The 22,142-nt window shown below is 39.1% G+C and overlaps 2 protein-coding genes across 3 annotated transcripts; both read right to left on the reverse strand.

Annotated features, from left to right (window-relative positions):
* Positions 1-887: 887 nt before the first annotated feature.
* Positions 888-4,301, reverse strand: LOC130137408 (G-type lectin S-receptor-like serine/threonine-protein kinase At1g61370). Its single transcript, XM_056308627.1, has 7 exons — positions 2,818-4,301; positions 2,636-2,743; positions 2,344-2,525; positions 2,055-2,262; positions 1,724-1,961; positions 1,409-1,559; positions 888-1,335 (listed from the first exon to the last, which is right to left on the reverse strand). Exons 1-7 carry the CDS (start codon positions 4,100-4,102, stop codon positions 1,033-1,035), a joined length of 2,475 nt encoding a protein of 824 aa, XP_056164602.1. The 5' UTR covers positions 4,103-4,301; the 3' UTR covers positions 888-1,032.
* Positions 4,302-9,203: 4,902 nt separating this feature from the next.
* Positions 9,204-12,459, reverse strand: LOC115681504 (G-type lectin S-receptor-like serine/threonine-protein kinase At1g61370). 2 transcript variants are annotated; one of them, XM_030605471.2, is made up of 7 exons: positions 11,120-12,457; positions 10,938-11,045; positions 10,617-10,828; positions 10,324-10,534; positions 9,993-10,230; positions 9,678-9,828; positions 9,204-9,604 (listed from the first exon to the last, which is right to left on the reverse strand). In XM_030605471.2, exons 1-7 carry the CDS (start codon positions 12,414-12,416, stop codon positions 9,302-9,304), a joined length of 2,520 nt encoding a protein of 839 aa, XP_030461331.2. In that variant the 5' UTR covers positions 12,417-12,457; the 3' UTR covers positions 9,204-9,301. The 2 variants fall into 2 exon arrangements, with proteins under 2 accessions (XP_030461331.2, XP_056164601.1); XM_056308626.1 differs by having other exon boundaries at positions 9,993-10,534; positions 11,120-12,459.
* Between the last annotated feature and the right edge of the window lie 9,683 nt (positions 12,460-22,142).

Genomic DNA, 22,142 nt, shown 5'->3' on the forward strand with positions numbered 1-22,142 from the left:
CATTCAAACGGTTCCACAGCGTCGTTTTGCTCGTCGAAAATCTTTTTGCCACGGCCGTGTTGCCTGTATGTAGGTGCGAGGTCATAGGTCCTCTTCGAGATAGCTTCAAAGGTCATGGTATTGAACAAGTTAGTTGGGTTTTGGAAGTTGACGATGCCTGTCCCCGTTCAAGTGCATTCCCAGAAAGCCAAGAGATCGGATGACGAAATTGGTGTTTGGCAGCTCAGTTTTGAGTATGCGATGGCGGCTTCATTGCGAGCCAAATGGTGGCTTTCTAACGAGAACTGTATACGGATGAGATGCCCGTCGACATCGGCATTCTTTCTCTTGGCCATTGTTTCAAATTTGACTTGACCTTCCAGTGTACAGATAATGTACGAGGGGTTGAAGCCATTTTCGATCAAATTTGTTCACCATATGTTTCTTTTAATGCAATGACACAAGCTCATCTGAAGTGAATTGTTCCGCAATTCAAGCTTATTGCCACTTTCTGTTTTCTTTCCTCTTCCTGGATAACTGAGACATAATTTATGCCTGCAAGGCAGCTATTTAATTGCCATAGGCATAGACGACTCTTCATATCAAATCTGCAGAAGGTAAATCGTAGCTGTGAATCATACTGAAGCTGGAAATACTTTTTGCGATGCCAATATTCATGATTCTTATGTGGGAACTTTAGTCTAGCTTTAATGATGATATCTTTCATCTGAAAACCAGAAAATCAAATATTCATAAGGCAACTGGTTATCAGATGCAATGGTGATTACTTGGTAGATCTCCATAGTGATACCAACCGTTCTAGCTACTGGAAATCAGAACAAATTCCTAAGTCGATTGTGTTATGTCAAAAAAGTATATATTCCAAGCGCCTACTTTACACCCAAATGTCCATGCAAAAGTGGAGCAGTTCATTCAACCTTTAGTACAGAGCGGACTAAAGCCATCCTTGAATTGAACAAACACTAATATCTTTGAAAATAACAACAAAATCGTCTGCTGAAAATTAAAAATAAAAGTGAAGAAAGATAATCGTCATCTTCCTTCGACCGTTGTACTAGTGACAGTGTTAACAGACCAGACACCTTCTTGCTTTGATGGGATAGCACGATTTGGCATTTCGGTTTGGAAAGTGAATGTAGGCTGTCTCGGCTGAGGAAGATCCGATTCGCCACTTAGCATCAGAACCACATCAGACATGTTTGGTCTATCCATGGCATGGTCCTGAACACAGAGAAGCCCGACATGGATGCATCTTGTTACCTCCAACGGAGAGCTAACAGCAATTGTTTCATCCATTAGGTCCAATGTGTAGCCTTCACTCCATAAATGCCAAGCCTATAAGATAGAACTATGTCATAATATCGCAGGGAACTCACACTATCACATAAGGTTGGAATTTGGCACTTACGTAGGAAAGGAGATTGAGATATTGTCCCTGGTCACACAGGGCCGTGTTCTTTTTGCCGCTAACAATCTCCAATAGCAACACCCCGAAGCTATAGATGTCAGACCTCTCGGAAAACATTCCACCCATGGCATACTCAGGAGCGATATAGCCACTGCAGTTGAGTTGAACATGTTATGTACTCTTTTGTTCAATTGAAGGAAAACAGAATGAAACTTGCGTAGAGTGACAGGTTTGTTGCGATAAATCAGTCATTTCTGTTTGCTTGAAAAGTTTGACTCAACGGATTGATAATTCAAGTAGGACTAGAGAGCTTACAGTGTTCCAACAATTTTCTGAGTGTTCACCAAAACTTGAGTGCCCTCGAACATTCGGGCCAATCCAAAATCCGAAATTTTCGGGTTCATTTTTTCATCCAAGAGAATATTGCTCACTTTTAAATCTCGATGTATGACCCTGAGGCAAGAATCTCGATGGAGGTAGAGAAGCCCCCTTGCAATCCCTTGAATAATTTGGAATCGTTTGCCCCAGTCAAGTTCTGCCTTCTTTCTTGAATCTAACAAACAGGACAAACATGAACAGTTATCGACTTTTAGTGCTATGCCATAATATACTACCAAAAACGGTAAGTCGGAGAGAAAAAGCCAACCAAAGAGAAAGGTGTCCAAGCTTTTGTTCGACAAGTACTCGTATACCAAAATCTTTTCTTCTCCTTCAATGCAGCAACCCAGGAGTTTAACAAGATTTCGATGTTGAAGTTTCGATATTAGGACGATCTCATTCTTGAACTCTTCAACGCCTTGGGCTGAGCTACTAGAAAGCCTTTTCACAGCTACCATCCCACCATTCAGCTTTCCCTGTTTCGCAATTCCAATAGCGTTTAGACCTTGAATTATTCTATATTTCCATTTATCGAATGTCCTGCAGAATGGTTTTACCTTGTAAACGGGGCCAAACCCTCCTTGGCCGAGTTTACTTGTCATGCTGAACTTGTTTGTAGCAAGTAGTATGCTATCAAAACTGAAAAGGGTCAAATCCGGTGAATCATCTTGCTTCAATTCACCCAGATTTTCAGGTGCATCTACTGAGTCAAGGACCCTTAGAATTTTGCTCAAGTTTCCTGTGTTTATTATTGGCGAAGAATTAACTTACCTTCTTCATAATGATAAAAGATTAAACAAAATAGAAGCACAATCCTTTGATAACACTAATGTGGCTCTTTTATAGTACCTCTTTTCTTAGCTCTCCATTTGCAAAGACCAAAACCAAACACGGCAAAGAACATGATCCCGGCAATGGTACTCAGGCTGATGCTAACTGCTTTCCGTGATGATCCTCCTGAAATGGGACAGAGAGTTATGTAAAAGACAATTGGTGTCGTTCAAACTCATCTCAGTGAAACAATTTCTAACCTGTTTTTACATGTGCCACTCGAACAAATAGATCTTCCCCAACTGTGGAAAATTTCTGAAGATCGATGAGGTCTTTAGTCCAAACCATACACCCGATGGTGCTGACATAAGAATAAGCCAAGCAAGAACAATTGCTCAGGCACCAGCTTAGACATCCTTCTTGATCTATAATGTATGATAAATAGTCCCCAGAGTCAGGTAGTTTCATCTGGCTCATTCGCCCAAAGGCATCTTTCTTTACGTTTGTCGAAGCTGATGTGCTTGTGTTTTTCTGGCAATTCAATTCTGTCTCTCTTACACATCCTCCGGTCCAGTTTCTACTGTTCCATTCCTCATTTGACTTTGGCACAAATCCATCTAAGCATCTGCAAATAGGCGATTTCAACGAGTTACAAACTCCAAAAGGACCACAAGTTCCATAAATCTCGCAAGTATTGTTTGGTGCCTCCCAAATCGTCAACCACGCCTTAGCTCCATCAACCCAGTACATTAACTTAAGAGATCCTCTAGGTGAAACGAACATGTATCCAGGGATGCTGTACGAAAAGTAAGTGGTCCCCTGCTGAATATCTTGCTGGACATTGTACCCACTCAGGTACGATTGGTCCATGCCTTCTATGCCGATAAATTTTGATTTGTCCCATTGCCCACCTCTCCAGTAAGGGGTCGAACCATTCCAAGTGAAAGGCTGAGGCGGCGTCTCCGATGAAATTCCAGTCACGAAACTTCCAGGGGACGGATCAGTGTCACTTCTCCAGGAAATTAAATACTGTTTCGCTCCAGTCCTGACATTTACTCCCATCTTCATGCCCGGAAGAAGAGTGTCTGTTGGATGCTCGAAGCTTCCCCATATTACAGTATAGTTGGCATCTTGCAGAACAAAATTCCCACTATCTAATAGTGCTGCTGAAGTATTATTGGACTGACCAGAGACATTGGTAAACCAAACTATTTTCTGTTGTCCATCGACGAGCTCCAGATTTCCATCGCTGCCTATCGTTAATTTTGCAGACCGATCTGTGTACGCAAGCGGCGCATCCCTATTGGCCACCCACACGATTTTAGAAGGCGTCAAGTTCTTGTACCGTATGCCAACATACCGATTTTCTGACCCATTCGGCGTGAAGAACCCAAGCTCGAAGATTTTGCCAGGGGAGAGGAGAGTTTGGTTTGCAAAGAGCGGGTCCGATGCAGTAATATTGTTAACCATGCCACTGGCTATATGACTTGCCTGAAGTAGGAAGAAGACGATTAAGCAAGAGCACCAAGCAATTATAAGTCGCATGATAAGAATGACTGAACGAGCCTATCGAATTCGGTGGGTCGGTTATTCTGCACTTTCTGCCGATCAAGAATAGATGAACAAGATCTTTTGCGAGGCAAACTATGGTGCTCAAGGTATGATGACTTTCAAGTCTTTTTTATGCTTGTCTCATTTCACCAACGAACTAACCACTTGGCGCTGATATTGCCACAGAATGGCCGAAAAGATCATGTTGAGATTGTCGTTTTGTTACCACTTGCATCTTATTGTGTGGCATCCAAATCATTTGAGTCAAAAAGGTTGGCTCAAAATCAATTGTATTCAGAACAGCACACCCCCATTGACTTACTCAAATTTGACTTAACGTTGGGGATTATTCCTCGCCTACCTCGCCACCTATTCAAATTTGACTCCGCCTCTCAGTTTACACTCGAGCCACCCTCCCCCACAAATTCGAATTGCGTGTGTTAGCCAAGATATCGGATGAGATCGAAGTGTTGTGTTACCAACTATACAAAGCTTCGCGATGTCGTGAGAAAACGGGTTTAATGTAGAAATGCTCCATATGTAAATTCAGTCATGCCAAAAAACAGGTGTCAACTCTCTAGTACCTAAGGATCGGTTTCAAGTGATTGTAACCGAACGTGAAAACTTCTTTCCACCAAAACACATTTAAAAGTGGGTCAGAAGTGAAAATCTGCATCACGTGGTTAAAATTGACGATTTTTGGACGGAGGATTAATGGATAATTTTGGAACTAAATTAATTTTTTTTATCTTTTTAGACGAAAACATTTTGAGTCAAAATAGAGATCAAACCTAAAATTGAGTGTAATTTAGGGAATTGGGCCTATAAACATCGGAATTCTAGGAAAATATCCCGCCAATGGCTTACTCAGGAGACATGTAGCTGCTGCATAGTTCAAACGTTAAATTCCAGTCCATAGAATATCATCATCATAACAGAGCTATGAGACCCGGACCGAAGATTCGTGGGATGCACTTCAAAAATTAGAAATTCCTTAAATAAGCTAGGACGAAGGTCAGAAAAGCTGAGGTTGATAGCTTTGCGACATCCCGAACACCAACAGCTTTTTGCTCTTGATTCTTAAGAAATTACTCTCGATCTTGTGGAAGTGCACGAGGTGAACATGTTTTTCTTTCTATGTATTGAATTTTGTATCCCTAAATAATTTTTTTTTACCACTTATTCTTTTTGACATGATTGTTATTTTATAAGCTTTAAAGGATGAAAAGGTCTTTAAACATTACTATTATATGTGTGAACATGTCTAGTTGGGTCATGTGGAAAACGAATGACACGTAATTTAAATGTGTCGATTCTTATCTAAACGGCTTAAGCACCACTCAAGCAACATATGATTTTTGTTGTGTGACCCGACATTTTTTCTTCCCTTCTTTCTCTAGCTACTTGCTGGACCTCGGAGACCGGCCAGAGGCGAGGACCGATGAGATCGACCTGGCTCCTATATACGAGGACCAGCGAGGCTCGCTCTTGTCCAGCGACGGGTAGGTTAAGCCTCACCAAGGGCGGGTGAGGCTCGCCCTCGCTAGCGCAACCAGCTAGACGAAGAAGGGAAGAAAAAAAAAAGAAAGAAAATAAAATAAAAAATTCAAAAATTCGAAAAATTATTAAAATATTATTTAAAAATGTCAGCGCCGCCCACGCTATGTAGGATAGCCAGTGTTCATATCAGCGATTTTTGACCAAATCGGCCGGACAAACTGAATTTGCACAAATGCAAAAGATTTACGACTTAATTAGCAAAAAAAAAGATTTATGACTAAATTGACATAATTACGATAAGTTTAAGACTTTTTTTTTTGTAGTTCTCCCGTTAAATGCATGAACTTTCCCGTGCTCACTCCACTCTACATTCTACATCTACGTCCACAGTGCTCCTAGATAATTTCTTGGCGCCAAGGACGATATTGTTGAATTTTATGTAATGCCAAGTCTAGGAAAATTATGGAAGGATTAAAGAAAAATTAGGGGCTTATTTTTATGCTTATCTCGCACGTGACAACTGTTTTTCTTAAATTAGAAAAATGTTACTCTTATTTACCTCACTCCTATATTGTAATGCACAGCTTACTTTATTAATGTATAATCATGACAAATCGGAGCGAAAAGGGTTTTTCATGAGATGTGAAATGAAAGCTCAAAGAAGGTATCAAATATGTAGGGGGCGGTGGAAAGAATTACAATCCCCATCCCCGTATGCCCATTGGTGCAGGATTCTTTGAAAAAGCGCAGGCTGAAAGTAATAATCGTTATTCCAAATTCAATTTCATCAGCTCTGCAACTATGATTCTGACTTTCTTTATTTTTTTAGTTTCATGTAAATCAAGGTTGATATTGGGATACACCCATCTACAACATAAAAAGTTGTATCTATCTTTAACGTTTATATACATTGACACAATACCATATAGAAAGGAGAAAAAAAATGAAATACACATTGAATAAATAGATTTTTAACTGCTCCCTATGACGAGAGTGTAAGAAAATTTTACACAATGACTATCACATACGTCTCTTATTAATCACATAATCATATTCTTTCATGTCTCGATCACGTATTTTTCCGCTGCCAATTAGGGAAAATTTTTACATGAATGCTGCATGTGAACTAAATTAAATCTCATTGACACTAGTAAGTCTCATGTAGATCTTATATAAGAGCCACTAGATTTGATAACTCAAATTCAATACTTGTTGCGCTTCCAAAAGGGAATTTAAATGTGAAAGGTTTTTAGTTGACTTTTGAATTTCGAGATATGCTTAGGTGATCGGAAATTTATGTATGTTGAGCAGATTTGATGATGGGAAAACAAGAATAGAAGCAGAAAGTGGACGTGGGCATATTTACTTTGGTGGAGGGTAGGTCCGAGGCAAAATTCTCCAACAAACAGCATAAACCCACACTGAGGAATCAGACGGATTTGATGAACTTAACTTTCTTTTTGCAAGTGGCTGGTCTCAGGTGAAAACAAGAAAAAAAAAAGAAAATTCATAAAAATTTTAAAAATTCCAAAAATCAACCACATCAATGTCGGCCATGTCACGTTAGTCGACCAGTATCAATGTCAGCGATTTTTTATTAAAATTGATTGGAACTAGGCTTAGGATTAAATTGAGACAACTGAAAGATTTAGAACTGAATTGGCTGCTATATAATAGGTTTAGAACTTGTTGGACAATTATCCCATCATTTGACGGGTCTAACATTGTGCAAATGAGTTGTGTCGGGAATTAACTATTCTAATTAGACATGTTATCACAGACACAATCTCACTATGATTCTCAAGAAAGTAATATAGGTTATGATTAAAATACATCAATTACTTTACTGTCAATCTTGACTAGCCATCCACTGATCTAGAACCTCATAACAAGTTGTCAAACCATGTACACAAGTCCAAGAACCTCTAGCAATGTGATTCGTGGGGAAAAGTGTCAAAAAAGTCCTAAACCTTTTGCATTTGTGCCAATTTAGTCCTAAACCTTTTTTTGGTGCCAATTCAGTCCTAAACCTTTTGCATTGGTGCCAATTTAGTCCTAAACTTTTTTTTGGTGCCAATTAAATCCTAAAACTTTTAAATTGGTGCCAATTCAGTCCTAAACCTTTTGTTTTTGTGCCAATTTAGTCCTTCCAGTCAATTTTAACCGGAATTTGCCGACGTGGACGCCTACCGGCCGGCGGCCGGTCACTGGCGCCCTACGTTGACAACTTTAATAATATTTTAATATTTTTTTGAATTTTTATTTTTTTTCCACTTTTTTTTTGTCCCCCCCCCCTCCTTCATCTGGTCGGTCACCTGTCCGGCGACCGGCCAGAGGCCAGAGGCCCGCGAGCTCGACCTCGCCGGCCACTGGCAAGGGCGAGCCTCGCCTTGGTCGGGCCTCGCTGCGGCCTCCGGCGAGGGCTCGAGCCTCGCCATGGTCGGGCGAGGCCCGAGCTCGCCGGATCTGGCGAGGTCGACCTCGCCCGACCAAGGCGAGGCTAGCCCTCGCCGGGCGAGGCCGCCGCCCTCGCCAGTGGCCGGCGAGGTCGAGCTCGCCGGCCTCTGGCCTCTGGACGGTCGCCAGACCGGCGACCGGCCAGAGGAAGGAGGGGGGGACCAAAAAAAAAAGTGGAAAAAAAAGAAAAAAAGGAAAAAAAAATTCAAAAAAATATTAAAATATTATTAAAGTTGTCCACGTCGGCGCCGGTGACCGGCCACCGGCCGGCAGGCGTCCACGTCGGCAAATTCCGGTCAAAATTGACCGGAAGGACTAAATTGGCATAAAAATAAAAGGTTTAGGACTGAATTGGCACCGATTTAAAAGGTTTAAGACTTAATTGGCATCAAAAAAAGGTTTAGGACTAAATTGGCACCAATGCAAAAGGTTTAGGACTGAATTGGCATCAAAAAAAGGTTTAGAACTGAATTGGCACTAATGCAAAAAGTTTAGGACTTTTTTGACACTTTTCCCGTGATTCGTGGATCATCCGCAACCTAAGTATTAAAAAGTTGAATATATTGCGCAAGTTTAGGTGACATCTGAAGTTCCACGTGAATCACATGCAAGTATATTCATTTAAATGTTTCGTCAATGAGATCAATGACTAACCCACTAGGGCCACAACATCTTATGGTGAGGACAAATTTTCCCATCACGAGATTGACTTACGTTGAACCACACAACGCGAAGTTAAGGTCCTTCGAATGGACTAAGGATGCGTTTGGTTGGACTTTGTCAAATGCCTTTGGATGACCCCATTTTTTCTTTCAAGAGATTAAATATAAAATAAGGCTTAAGAATCGAAGCAGCAATATTATTACGTGGGAACTTTAGTCTAGCTTTAATGATGATATCTTTCATCTTAAAAAACCAGAAAATCAAATCTTCTTAAGGCAACTGGTGATGAGACGTGAAGGTGATTACTCGGTAATTCTCCTTAATGATACCAACCGCTGTGGCTATAGTAAATCAGAACAAACTCTTAAGTCGATCGTGTTATGTCAAAAAAGTATATATTCTAAGCGCCTACTTTACACCCAACGATTCATGCAAAAATGTGGAGCAGTTCATTCAACCTTTTGTACAGAGCGGACTAAAGCCATCCTTGAATTGAACAAACACTAATATTTTAGAAAATAACAACAAAATCGTCTGTCGAAAAAGGAAAAGAAAAGTGAAGAAAGATAATCGTCATCTTCCTTCGACCATTGTATTAGTGACAGTGTTAACAGACCAGATGCCTTCTTGCTTTGATGGGATAGCACGATTTGGCATTTCGGTTTGGAAAGTGAATGCAGGCTGTCTCGGCTGAGGAAGATCCGATTCGCCACTTAGCATCAGAACCACATCAGACATGTTTGGTCTATCCATGGCATGGTGCTGAACACAGAGAAGCCCGACATGGATGCATCTTGTTACCTCCATCGGAGAACTAATGGCAATTGTTTCATCCATTAGGTCCAATGCGTAGCCTCCACTCCATAATTGCCATGCCTATAAGAGAAAACTATGTCATAAAATCGCAGCGAATTTAGACTATGGAATAAGGTTGGAATTTGGCACTTACGAAGGAAAGTAGATTGAGATATTGTCCCTGGTCACACGAGGCCGTGTTCTTTTTGCCACTAACGATCTCCAGTAGCAAGACCCCAAAGCTATAGACGTCGGATCTCTCGGAAAACATTCCGCCCATGGCATACTCAGGAGACATATAGCCACTGCGGTTGAGTTGAACATGTTATGTACTCTTTTGTTCTATTGAAGGAAAACAGAATGAAACTTGCGTAGAGTGACAGGTTTGTTGCGATAAATCAGTCATTTCTGTTTGCTTGAAAAGTTTGACTCAACGGATTGATAATTCAAGTAGGACTAGAGAGCTTACAGTGTTCCAACAATTTTGTGAGTGTTCACCAAAACTTGAGTGCCCTCGAACATTCGGGCCAACCCAAAATCCGAAATTTTCGGGTTCATTTTTTCATCCAAGAGAATATTGCTCACTTTTAAATCTCGATGTATGACCCTGAGGCAAGAATCTCGATGGAGGTAGAGAAGCCCCCTTGCAATCCCCTGAATAATTTGGAATCGTTTGCCCCAGTCAAGTTCTGCCTTCTTTCTTGAATCTAACAAACAGGACAAACAAGAACAGTTATCGACTTTTAGTGCTATGCCATAATATACTACCAAAAACAGTAAGTCGGAGAGAAAAAGCCAACCAAAGAGAAAGGTGTCCAAGCTTTTGTTCGACAAGTACTCGTATACCAAAATCTTTTCTTCTCCTTCAATGCAGCAACCCATGAGTTTAACAAGATTTCGATGTTGAAGTTTCGATATTAGGATGATCTCATTCTTGAACTCTTCAACGCCTTGGGCCGAGCTACTAGAAAGTCTTTTCACAGCTACCTCTTTCCCATCATTCAGCTTTCCCTGTTTTGCAGTTCACATAGCTTTCCAACCTTTAATAATTTCTATATTTCCATTTATCGAATGTCCTACAGAATGGTTTTACCTTAAAAACAGAGCCAAACCCTCCTTGGCCGAGTTTACTTGTCGTGCTGAACTTGTTTGTAGCAAGTAGTATGCTATCAAAACTGAATAGGGTCACTTCCAGTGAATCATCTTGCTTCAACTGCTCTTTCCATGCATTTCCTTGTACTAGTTCACCCAGATTTTCAGGTGTATCTACCGAGTCAAGAAGCCTTGGAATTTTGCTCAAATTTCCTGTGTTTATTATTGGTGAGGAATTAACTTAGCTTCTTCATAGCGATGGAAGATTAAACAAATAGAAGCGCAATTCTCTGGAAACACTAATCTAACTCTTTAATAGTACCTTTTTTCTTAGCTCTCCATTTGTAAAGACCAAAAACAAAAACGGCAAAGAACATGATCCCGGCAATAGTACTCAGGCTGATGCTAACTGCTTTCTGTGATGATCCTCCTGAAATGGGACAGAGAGTTGTGTAAAAGACGATTGGTGTTGTTCAAACTCATCTCAATCAAACAATTTCTAACCTGTTTTTACATGTGCAACTCGAACAAATAGATCTTCCCCAACTGTGGGAAATTCCTGAAGATCGATGAGGTCTTTAGTCCAAACCATACACCCGATGGTGCTGACATAAGAATAAGCCAAGCAAGAACAATTGCTTAGGCACCAGCTTAGACATCCTTCTTGATCTCCAATGTATGATAAATAGTCACCAGAGTCGGGTAGTTTCATCTGGCTCATTCGCCCAAAGGCATCTTTCTTTACGTTTGTCGAAGCCGATGTGCTTGTGTTTTTCTGGCAATTCAATTCTGTTTCTCTTACACATCCTCCGGTCCAGTTTGCACCTTTCCATTCTACATTTGACTTTGGCACAAACCCATATAAGCATCTGCAAATAGGTGAATTCAATGAGTTACAAACTCCAAAAGGACCACAAGTTCCATAAATCTCGCATGTATTGTTCGGCCCCACCCAATTCGTCAACCACGCCTTAGCTCCATCATCCCATGTCATTGACTTAAGAGATCCTCCAGGCGAAACAAACAAGTATGCAAAGAAGCGGTTGTAAGTATCGAACCAAAAGTAAGTGGTCCCCTGCTGAATATCTTGCTGGACATTGATCCCACTCAAGTATGATTCTTCCATGTCTTCTATGCCAATAAATTTTGATTTGTCCCATTGCCCGCCTCTCCAGTAAGGGGTCGAACCATTCCAAGTAAAAGGTTGAGGTGGCGTCTCCCCTGTCATTCCAGTCGAGAAACTTCCAGGGGACGGATCATTGTCACTTCTCCAGGAAATTAAATACTGTTTCGCTCCAGTCCTGACATTTAGTCCCATCTTCATGCCCGGAAGAAGAGTGTCTGTTGGATCCTCGAAGCTTCCCCATATTACAGTATAGTTGGCATCTTGCAGAACAAAATTCCCACTATCTAATAGGGCTGCTGAAGTATTATTGGACTGGCCGGAGACATTGGTGGACCAAACTATATTCTGTTGAACGTCCATGAGCTTCAAATTCCCATCACTGCCTATCGTTAATTTCGCAGACCGATCTGCGTACATGAGTGGCACATCTCTATTGGCCACCCACACGATTTTAGAAGGCGTCAAGTTCTTGTACCATATGCCAACATACTGATTTTCTGACCCATTCGGTGTGAAGAACCCAAGCTCGAAGATTTGGCCAGAGGAGACGAGACTTTGATTCGTAAAGAGTGGCTCGGATGTAGTAACATTGTAAACCGCGCTGCTGGCTGTATGACTTGCCTGAAGTAGGAAGAAGAAGACCAAGCAAGAGCACCAAGCAATCATAATTCGCATGACAAGAATGAGTGAATGAGCCTAGCGAGTGCGGTGGGTCAGTTTTCTGCACTTTCTGCAGATCAAGAATAGATTAACAAGATCTTCTGCGGGTCAAACCTTGGTGCTTAAGGTATAATGTCTTTTAAGTCTATTACTTATGCTTGTCCAAAGTTCATTTAGTCAACAAACTAACCACTCGGTGCTGATAATGCCTGCCTCAGACTACATGTACATGTTCAGATTATTGTTATTTTACTTGCATATAGCGTAACATCACAACCATCTGAGTCAAAAGGGCGGCTAAAAAACAATCTTTTTCTTAAGAGCACATCTTCATTGACTGTTAAAAAGGTTGGAATTGTTCCTCGCCACCGTTCAAATTTGACTTAGCCTCTCAGTTTACACTTGAATCATCCTCCTCCAAAAATTCGAATTATTGGTGTTAACCGAGACATCAGATGAGATCAAAGAGTTGTGTAATCTACTATTTAAGGCCGTAGTACCTCATCCGGTTTAAGGATCAGTTTCAACTTTCAACTGATTGCAACTGAACCTAGAAAAATTCTTCTGACACAAAAAAAAGGAAGAAAAACATGTGGGATGATGACACAAATAGCATTGAAGGTTTATTCAATGTATAATGTTATCCTGGGACTCTCAATTGTTTGTCCAATATGCGATATGGTCCCTAAATTTTCAATTGCTTGAATTTATATTAGAATAAACGTTTGAGATGAGTACATCAAAGCCATTTAAATTGAGGAAACTTCCAATCATAAAACCCTCAACAAATTCCATATTAACTTAAAAACTTGTTTTGATTGTACTTGCAAGACTCCTAACTCCTCTTTAATCAAAACTAATGTCCCATGTGTGATTTCGTTTCTTCAGATAACATTTATACATTTACAAATAACTTAAAGTTAATTGATCGCTTGTTGGAGTTTTAAAATTTGATAGTAAATAAAAATCTTTTTTGTTTCTAAATCAGGCTTTGACCCGAAGCAGCCTAGACCGAACCGAACTGATTCAGCCAATTTTCTTTTAATTAGAGATAGGCCATTGAGCGAGATCATAAAATTTAGCCTCGATTTTTCGTGCCTGGTCAAGAAATTGCTCTAGACTTAGCTTGTGCAACCCTTTTTGCATACCTTGCTTTCTACCTGAGCACCGATCTAGTGCATTGCCACTGTCATCGTTGATTCAATACCTGCGAGCTGGACGGACTCAACAGCTAATTTACTTTGAACAGATTGTGCGTTCGCTTCTTGACACTGCGAGCTCAAGTTAGTTGATGAATGTAGTACTTAGTGAGTGAGGATAGAAACCGCCTCTTTGACAGAGGGATATCAGCCAGACCACGCCACCGGCAGAGAGAAACTCTTGCTTCAATTCAGGTCCATGAGTCCAAAATAATCTCATGGTTGATCGTGTGGCACATATATTGTGGGTTCACATGATCAACGATTACGTTAGACCTGGTCCATGTGTACCTAGATCCAGGCAAGGATATGCCAACTGATGAACCCCTCACTTCAGAATTCTCATCTATCTCCTCTGTTTTTCAGTTTGGCCTAGAGATCGGTGAGAGTCTCCCAAAACTGAACTGTCCGTTCATCCTTATGTACAGAATGCAGACAGAAGATGACAATTGATCATCTACGTTCAACGACAGTGCTAGTGAAAGCGTTTGTGGACCAAATACTTTCTTCTTGTGATGACTGGATTTCATGAGTTGTCAAGCTTTGAGAGGTAAATGTAGGTTGTTTCGGCTGGGGAAGATCCGATTCGCCGCTTAGCATCAAAACCACGGGTGACATGATGGGCCTATCCACGACATGGTCTTGCACGCAGAGAAGCCCTACGTGAATTCATTGAATCACCTCTGACGGCGAAAAGGCGTCGCCAATCGCCTCATCCATTAATTGTGAGATAGATGTTGCCCTTACTTGAAAGAGGAGATTGAGATGTCCTCTGTCGTATTTTAAGCTAGTGTTCATTTTACTACTGACTCTGGGAGCGGTAGTCCGAAGCTATAAACATCGGATTTCTCAGAAAATATCCTCCACCCATGGCACCCTCAGGAGACACGTAGCTGCTGTGTAACTCAAACATGTTAAATTGTCATCCATAGAATGGCGCAATCATAATAAAGCTATGAGGCCTGAACCCAAGATTTGCGGGATGCACTTCAAAAGTTAGAAAAACCTTAACTAAGATAGGATTAAGGTCAGAAAAGTTGAGGCCGATAGATTTTACTACATCCCGAGCATCAACAGCTTTGCTCTTGATTCTTAAGAAATTACTCTCGATCTTGTGGACATGCACCGGGTGAATTTGTTTTTCTTTATGTTTCATGACTTTGTATCCCTAAAAATGTTTTTTGACCACTTATTCATTTTGACATGTTATTTTTAGAAGCTTTCAAGGATGAAAAAGTCTTTAAATATGAGTATTAAAAGTGTTAGTTAATTCAAACGCGTCGGCTATTGTCTAAACAAGTTAAGCGGGTCAATCCACGTAAAACACGATTTCAACTATGGGACTTGTTTATGACACTCGAACTTGTTAATGTCACACTTGTCGTGCACATGGAATTTGTCAAGAATTATCCGCTCTAATCAAGCATGTTATCACTGATACAATCTCTTTATGGCTCTCATGAAACTAGTATAGATCGAGTAAAATGTATCCATGTGAGTGCATTTTGATGTGCTCCGCCTTTATGGTCAATTTGATTAGCGATCCACTGATCTAGCACCTTAGATGTGCTATCAAACCATGTACACACGTCTAGGAACTTCTGGCAATATGATTCATGGATCAACGGCGACCTAAGCACCGTAAAATAAATATATATTAATTTATGTCACGAGTTTCGATGACATCTAAAGTTCTCCGTCAATTCCACACATATATTTTCATTCAAAAATCTCCTTAACGAGATCAATGACTACCCCATTATGGATGTGCAAAATGGACCGTCTAAACCAAGAACCTCTCGGACCGGACCGGATCGGACCGGACTGGACCAGTCAGTTTGGTCCGATTCCCGAGAGTGTCAGTCTGGTTCCTAGTTCCCAAAAGTGGAACCGGTGTCCGGGTGTTCTGGTTCCCGATTCAAAAAAGAACTAGACCGACTACATATACTTTTTTTATTTTCTTATTTCTTCAAAAAAAATTAGTAAAATGTGAACTAAACCTTAAGTGAAGCATGTTTTTTTATTCGTCTTTTCAATTTGAGGATTATTACATACATATCACTTAATTCAACACGAAAAAATAGCACTAAGGCTCCGTTCATTTGGCAGAAAATATTCTCCCGGAAAATATTTTCCGGGTTTTCCGATGTTCGGGGGACGGAAAACGTTTTCCGTGGGAAAATATTTTCCTTCCCCCCCTCACAAAATAGCCTAAGTCTACGGAAAATGACTTCCGCTTCTTCAAAAGCGGAAATCATTTTCCGGAACTTCTTCTTCTTCTTCACTAAGGTCGCCAGCCGCCGCCGCGGTCGCCGGCCCGCCGCCGCCGCCGGCCGCCGGCCGCCGCCCGCCGCCGCCGCCGGTCGCCGGCAAAAAATATTTTCCGAAACTTTTTCATATTGATCGCCGAACACCGGAAAATTATGTTCCGGGAAAATATTTTCCAGGAAAATGACTTCCGGGAAAATATTTTCCAAAAGGAGAATATTTTCCGCCAAACGAACGGAGCCTAAGTAGTGAAAAAAAAAAAAGTGACCGGTTCTATTGGATCGAACCGGAAACCACCCCTATACCTCACAAGGGCCACGACATCTTTTGGTGAGGGCAATTTTTCCCATGACGAGGTTGACTTACGCTGGACCACACACGTAGGAAGTTAAGGTTCCTTGGGATGGACCAATAGGAACATGGACTTACGTGCATCCATTAGATGACCCTAGAGTTCTCTTCTTCTTTTTTCAAAAAACCTTGATTCAAAAAAAAAAAAATCATGGACTTAAGATACGTATCGATTATATTATTAATCAATTGGTAGTGCCTTCTCTCGAACCTAGTTTTGGTTTTCTTTTTCTTGGTTTCTACCAGGTTGGATATGGACAGTTGGACACATCCACTCAAAAGTGCGCAAGATCAATTGGCATCACCTGGCTCGTTCCTTTTTCCCCTTCATTTTCCCTTTTCCTTTTCTTGAAACAGCTGTCCCCGAGATTTAAATTCGCGAAAGGGGGGGGAATTCTTGTCCTTCGAATTGTCTTAATAATGACTTCAAAGAACAGAAAAATGCCTTCAAAAGCATGCCAAAAGTTTGTCCGTTGAGGAAATGATGGGCACGAGGCCATTGCACTTGAGATCATAATTAGCCCTATTAAGATAATCCTATGTTCCCATCATATGGGGCACATAGGAATTAAGATAAGGCATACCCCCCCCCTTAAAAAAACCAAATGGTACGGATGGTCCAAAAGCGGAAAAATAATAGTGAGTCGTACTTGACGTGGATTTCACCTTGTTAAGAAGAGTGATGCTGATCGACTTTTGGAAACTCTGTATGTCTCTCTCTTTCGCGGCTTTGGATTCAAAGGGCAAATAGCTGTATCTTGGTGCTTTTGGAGCCTTTCCAGATCTGTAGGCATATTATGACTGATCGACCATTAGTTAATTGGGATTCTTAATCCAACGCGTTCTATTAGGAACAGCTCGAAAAAGCACATGGGACTCGTACAATCAATCGGACAAAAAGGAGGCACGCTCTTTAATCCGCGAATTTGTCGAGGTTGCTTCGAAACAACGGATCGCGCGCTCGAATACACGAATATCAAGGGCCTACACATCAAGAATATACAGGGAAAATTGTCCCAAAAAAATCATGTACTTATTGCACTTTTGTCGATTAAGTCTTAAACCTTTTTAATTGTACCAATTAAGTCCATCTGGTCAATTTTGATCGAAAATCGCTGATATAAACACAGGCCGTCCTATATGGCATGGCGGCGTTAGCATGGCTGACGTTGACGTGGATAAGTTTTAATAATATTTTAATTTTATTTCGAATTTTTTATAAATATTTTTATTTTTCCTTTTGTTATTTTCTTCTTTTTTCCTTCGTTTTTTTTTTGATAAGGTAAGAATTCTTTTTTCCTTCGTTTTTTTTTCTTTTCTTCCTTTTCTCTCTTTTCTTTTTTCTTTTTCCCTTTTTCCTTCGCCCACCATCACTGGACCTTATCGATGGCCGGCAAAGGTCACCGGCCTCAGGTGAGGCTCGCTCAATTTGGCAAAGGGTTGCCCTTGCTAGCCCAAGCCTGGGCATCCAGGCTTGGGCTAGCAAGGGCAGCCCTCATTTGAGACCGGCGACCCTTGTTGGCCGTAGTAAAAAAGAAGAAGAAGAAGAAGGAAACGAGAAGAAAAAAAAATGAAAAAAAAATTCAAAAAATATTAAAAATTTTAAAAACTTATCCACATCACCGTCGGTCGTGCCACCTAGGACACCAAGTGTCCACGTCAACGATTTCCGGCCAAAATTGGCCTATGGACTCAATTGGCATTACATGAAATGGTTTAAGATTCAATTTGCTCAATTAATAGGCTTAAGACTAAATTGGTAAAAATACAATATGTTTAGGACTTTTTGGACAATTTGCCAAAATATGCAAGTTGCTTCTTTTTTGTAATTTTATGAACTTATTTAACCGAGATTTCATAAGTGCAACTACCCTTTGATTGGCAACCTTATATGCACAATGAGCCTTCTCCACTTGCCAAAGTTTTTTTTATTAAAGCTTTGTTTTGATATATATATATATAGTGGGTTGATCAATGCCCGATTTTTGGCACACCTTGACCGGTCTAACTTTCCGATCGATTTTAAGGGCGTACTCCCTCAAATCGATCTGATGGATCATATTCTTTCGAATTCTCAAAAAAATTAACCATTCAATACATGATCCTATTTCATTTCTGCATCCAATTAAAATAAAGCTATCTATATCAATAGTGATAGATGTGGAATGTGTTGCAAAGATATAGGTGTGCAATTACTATTGATCAACGAACACATTGTACATCACTTAATAAAAAAGTTTTACAAAATCTCTAACAACACTTAAATGATGTGCTACTTAGAAGAAGGAAGGGGAAACAAATTTCTTCGAGGGTACGGCGTGCCAAAGTAGGAGAGGGACCAGCTTGACAGGACAGCCTTGATTAATTAATGATTGAAATTATGGTACCATTTGATTAACGCCAACTTCTTGTCATTATTGTGCATGGGCCCAATGAAGCCATCAATCATGCTCCCCCCTTTTTTACACAATCGCATGGCATAATGTTTTGAAGGAGCACACAGAATTAGTACCGAATCGATGGTTAATAAAATGGTAAATATCATAAAAAAATCACAAATCATGCTTCCTGTGATATAAATACTTCAAACCTTTTTTGTATCACCAAAAATTTTTAACTTGCCCACAATGATACAATTACCCCAAAAAAAATTTTATTATTAAAAAACCCAAACGTATACTTTTGTAACGTATATGTCTTTTATTTCAGTTCCATCCATGGTACATTTGTTATACTGGGATAAGTTTGGTGTTTTTTATGACAAAAAAGTTTGGGGTATTTGTATCACAATTGATAAGTTTAGAGTTTTTAGTGATAAAAAAAAAGTTTGAGGCATTTATGTTTATAACATAGTTTGAGGCTTTATGTGGTATTAATCCTTAATAAAATAAGTTTATCATCAATATTCGATAAATATTTATCAAATCACTTAATATATCAACTCCGTCTATTGTGTCACTTAATACACAATTCTTATTGTACCCAGTAGTATTTAATGTTTGATCTAACATTTAAGGATTAATATCACGAAAAACATCAAACCAATACACATGTGACAAATTTACCTCAATCTAATTTTTTGTCCACCAAAAACTCCAAACCAATACGCTTATGACAAATTTACCCTCTATTAGTTTCCGTTAAATTTTACAGTCTAATTGCTGGGTTGGATAACACGTGGCAGTCGACGAGTATACTAGTTTGAGGTTTTATCCTTCCGTTTGTCACAAAATTTACTAATTTTTGGTTTTTTGTGGTATTAATCCAATTTAACGAATGGTAAATTTGTTACAAATGTACAAGTTTAGAGTTTTTGATGGTCAAAAAATTAATTTGAGGTAAATTTATCATATGTGTACCAGTTTGAATTTTTTTTGGCAAAAAAATTTATTTGAGATAAATTTGTCACAAGTGTACCAATTTGGGGTTTTTCGTGGCAATAACCCAACATTTAATAACCTTGCTAACTTTTTATCTTTTATCTTTTGTAAAAAAGTAATAAGACGAAATTACAAAAACACCCCTAAACTTTGGCGTATTACGTGCATATCTCCGAGCTCTCAAATGTTACTTAATGCCCCTAAAATTTATTTTGTTCCGGTCACTAACACTATTTTTCCTATTAGCATGTGCAATGCACATGACTTTTAAGGGGGTAAAAGTACATTTTCATCTCATTATTTTAAGGAAATCTCTTTTTTACATTTAATTGTTGTAAAACATAAGAAATTATAAAATAGGAGAAAACTACATTAACTAGTACTGATAATAGAATAAATAAATATAAATAATAATAAGAAAAATAATTTAAATTTGATAACTATAGCCACTTTAATTAAACAAAAATAATGTACTTTAACGAAAATAACAAAAATAAATAAATAAAACAAAAAGTGGAGAGGCCTCAATAACAAAAAAAGTCGAATGCCAAAAATTGATTACTCTTTATCTATATTTAAAGGATTATTAAAGGGAAAATTCCAAATAATGACTCGAAGTGCTCTCATTTTCTCAAATAGGGACCTGAAATGAACTATATGTCAAATAAGGACTCAAAGTGCCGTCATTGTTTCAAATAAAGGCTTGAAGTGAACCTTGTCTCAAATAAGGGTTTGAAGTGGCCATCTCAGTCTCAAAAAAGGGTCTCATCTCACCGGAGTCAAGGGCATTTTCGTCTTTTAATTTTTTTAGATTTTTTGATTTTTTTGATTTTTTTCTTTTTCAGTTTTTTCCCGTAAAAAACAAACTCAAAAATGAAAAAAAAAAAGCTAAAGTTTAAAAAAAAAAAAAACAAGGGGGAAGGACGCAGGCCCTGTGCGAGGTCTGGCGGCCCTCGCCCAGACGGGGGCGAGGTCCAGCAACCCTTGCCCAGACATGGGAGAGGGTTATCGCCCTCTCCCGGCTCTGGCAAGGGCCAACGGCCCTCGCCAGTCCTCGCTAAGGCGCCGGTGACCTCGCCGCCCCACCGGCGATGGGGCGGCGGCCATAGGCGGGGAGGGCTGGCTGCCAGCCCTGCCCCCTGTTTTTCTTTTTTTTTAAAAACTTTTTTTAATTTTAAATCTAATTTAACTAAAATTTATGTTAAAATTATTTTTGGACGAAAATGCCCTTGGCCGGTCGAAAAATTTGGCCGGCAGGTGAGCCGGTAGGGTGAGGCCTCTATTTGAAACTATTATAGCCACTTCATGTCTTTATTTGAGAACATAAGTCCATTTCAGGCCCTTATTTGACACAAAGTCTACTTCATGCCCTTATTTGAGAAAATGAAAGCATTTCGGGTCCTTATTTGAAATCTTCCCGATTATTAAATGTAAAAAATGATCGATTAATAAAAATTTAAGAAAATTGTAAAAGCAAATGATGTCATCAACTCATAAAAGAAACTAATTGATCGAAACCCAATGTGATATTTTCAAATTTTATTAATCAATCATTTCTTGCGTTAATTAACCATTTAAAAATACACAATGAGTATCTAATTTTTGTAATTGAAATTTTTGTCATTGAGACCTTTGTCCATTTTAGTTAGTCCTGTTTCTTTTTCCTCAAATATTATACAAGGTTTATTAATAAATTTATCAAATTATATATATTTTTAATATTATTATTATTGAATTTCAGTTATTATATTATTATTTAAAATATTATTTGATCATGAAAATATTGATTATCTTCAATTTAATATTTTAAATTAAAATATAATAATTATATGTAAATTGTAATATCTTCTCATCTATGATTTCTAAAAATATCATAAAAAAAGAAATTAGGCTTCAATTATGTATCATTAATGGGTATTATGGAAATTATGTAGTGTTCTTAACTTATTTTTCATGGTATAATGATAAACCATATTCCATTTCGCAAACCAAACTAAACAATAGTTGTTAATTTTAGAAGGTTTTATCAACGATATTTACTTTTTCAATGTATTGACTGTGTATAATACCAGAAAAACAATACTTTGAAAATGACAAATTTTCTTTATTTAGATATTTAATGAGTGTTTCCAATACACTAGTGAAGAAACTCCCCGTTTAAAAGGTTTTGGTGGTGTTTTATAGTCCTTGTCGTTTTGGTGATAAGTGCATTGATGTTGAAGAAGACAGCTCATTCAAGACCCAGATCTGTTCTGACCAAAAAAAACAAGAACCAGATCTGTGTGCCTGTGCACATTTTGAATTGGGTCTGATGGCTGAAATTTGTATATAATGTTGCAATTAATTTAATATTATATTACGTGGGATTGAGGACGGCAATAACCATTGCATTTTTGGACTGACTTTACTGAAGATTCCAGACTTAAAAAAAAAATGAACATTTTTTAAATTGACCCGTGAGCGATATATTTATATATTTCTACTACTATCATGGACCCTTGTTCGCTTAAATCATCTGCCGTGAATAATTTACAAAAGAGGAT

This window comes from Syzygium oleosum, unplaced genomic scaffold (genome assembly GCF_021117445.2).
Source record: "Syzygium oleosum isolate NSW1041296 unplaced genomic scaffold, Sole_v2.1 Sole_v2.02, whole genome shotgun sequence".
NCBI lineage: Eukaryota > Viridiplantae > Streptophyta > Magnoliopsida > Myrtales > Myrtaceae > Syzygium > Syzygium oleosum.

Excerpts from the sequence above, each read along its gene's own strand:
- LOC130137408 (XM_056308627.1), bottom strand. The coding sequence starts at position 4,102 with ATGCGACTTATAATTGCTTGGTGCTCTTGCTTAATCGTCTTCTTCCTA. Across the intron at positions 2,263-2,343 it reads GGTTTGGCCCCGTTTACAAG|GGAAAGCTGAATGGTGGGAT; the intron begins GTAAAACCATTC and ends ATTGCGAAACAG. Across the intron at positions 1,962-2,054 it reads CTTGGACACCTTTCTCTTTG|ATTCAAGAAAGAAGGCAGAA; the intron begins GTTGGCTTTTTC and ends CCTGTTTGTTAG.
- LOC115681504 (XM_056308626.1), bottom strand. The coding sequence starts at position 12,416 with ATGCGAATTATGATTGCTTGGTGCTCTTGCTTGGTCTTCTTCTTCCTA. Across the intron at positions 10,829-10,937 it reads ATGGAGAGCTAAGAAAAAAG|GAAATTTGAGCAAAATTCCA; the intron begins GTACTATTAAAG and ends TAATAAACACAG. Across the intron at positions 10,535-10,616 it reads GGTTTGGCTCTGTTTTTAAG|GGAAAGCTGAATGATGGGAA; the intron begins GTAAAACCATTC and ends ACTGCAAAACAG.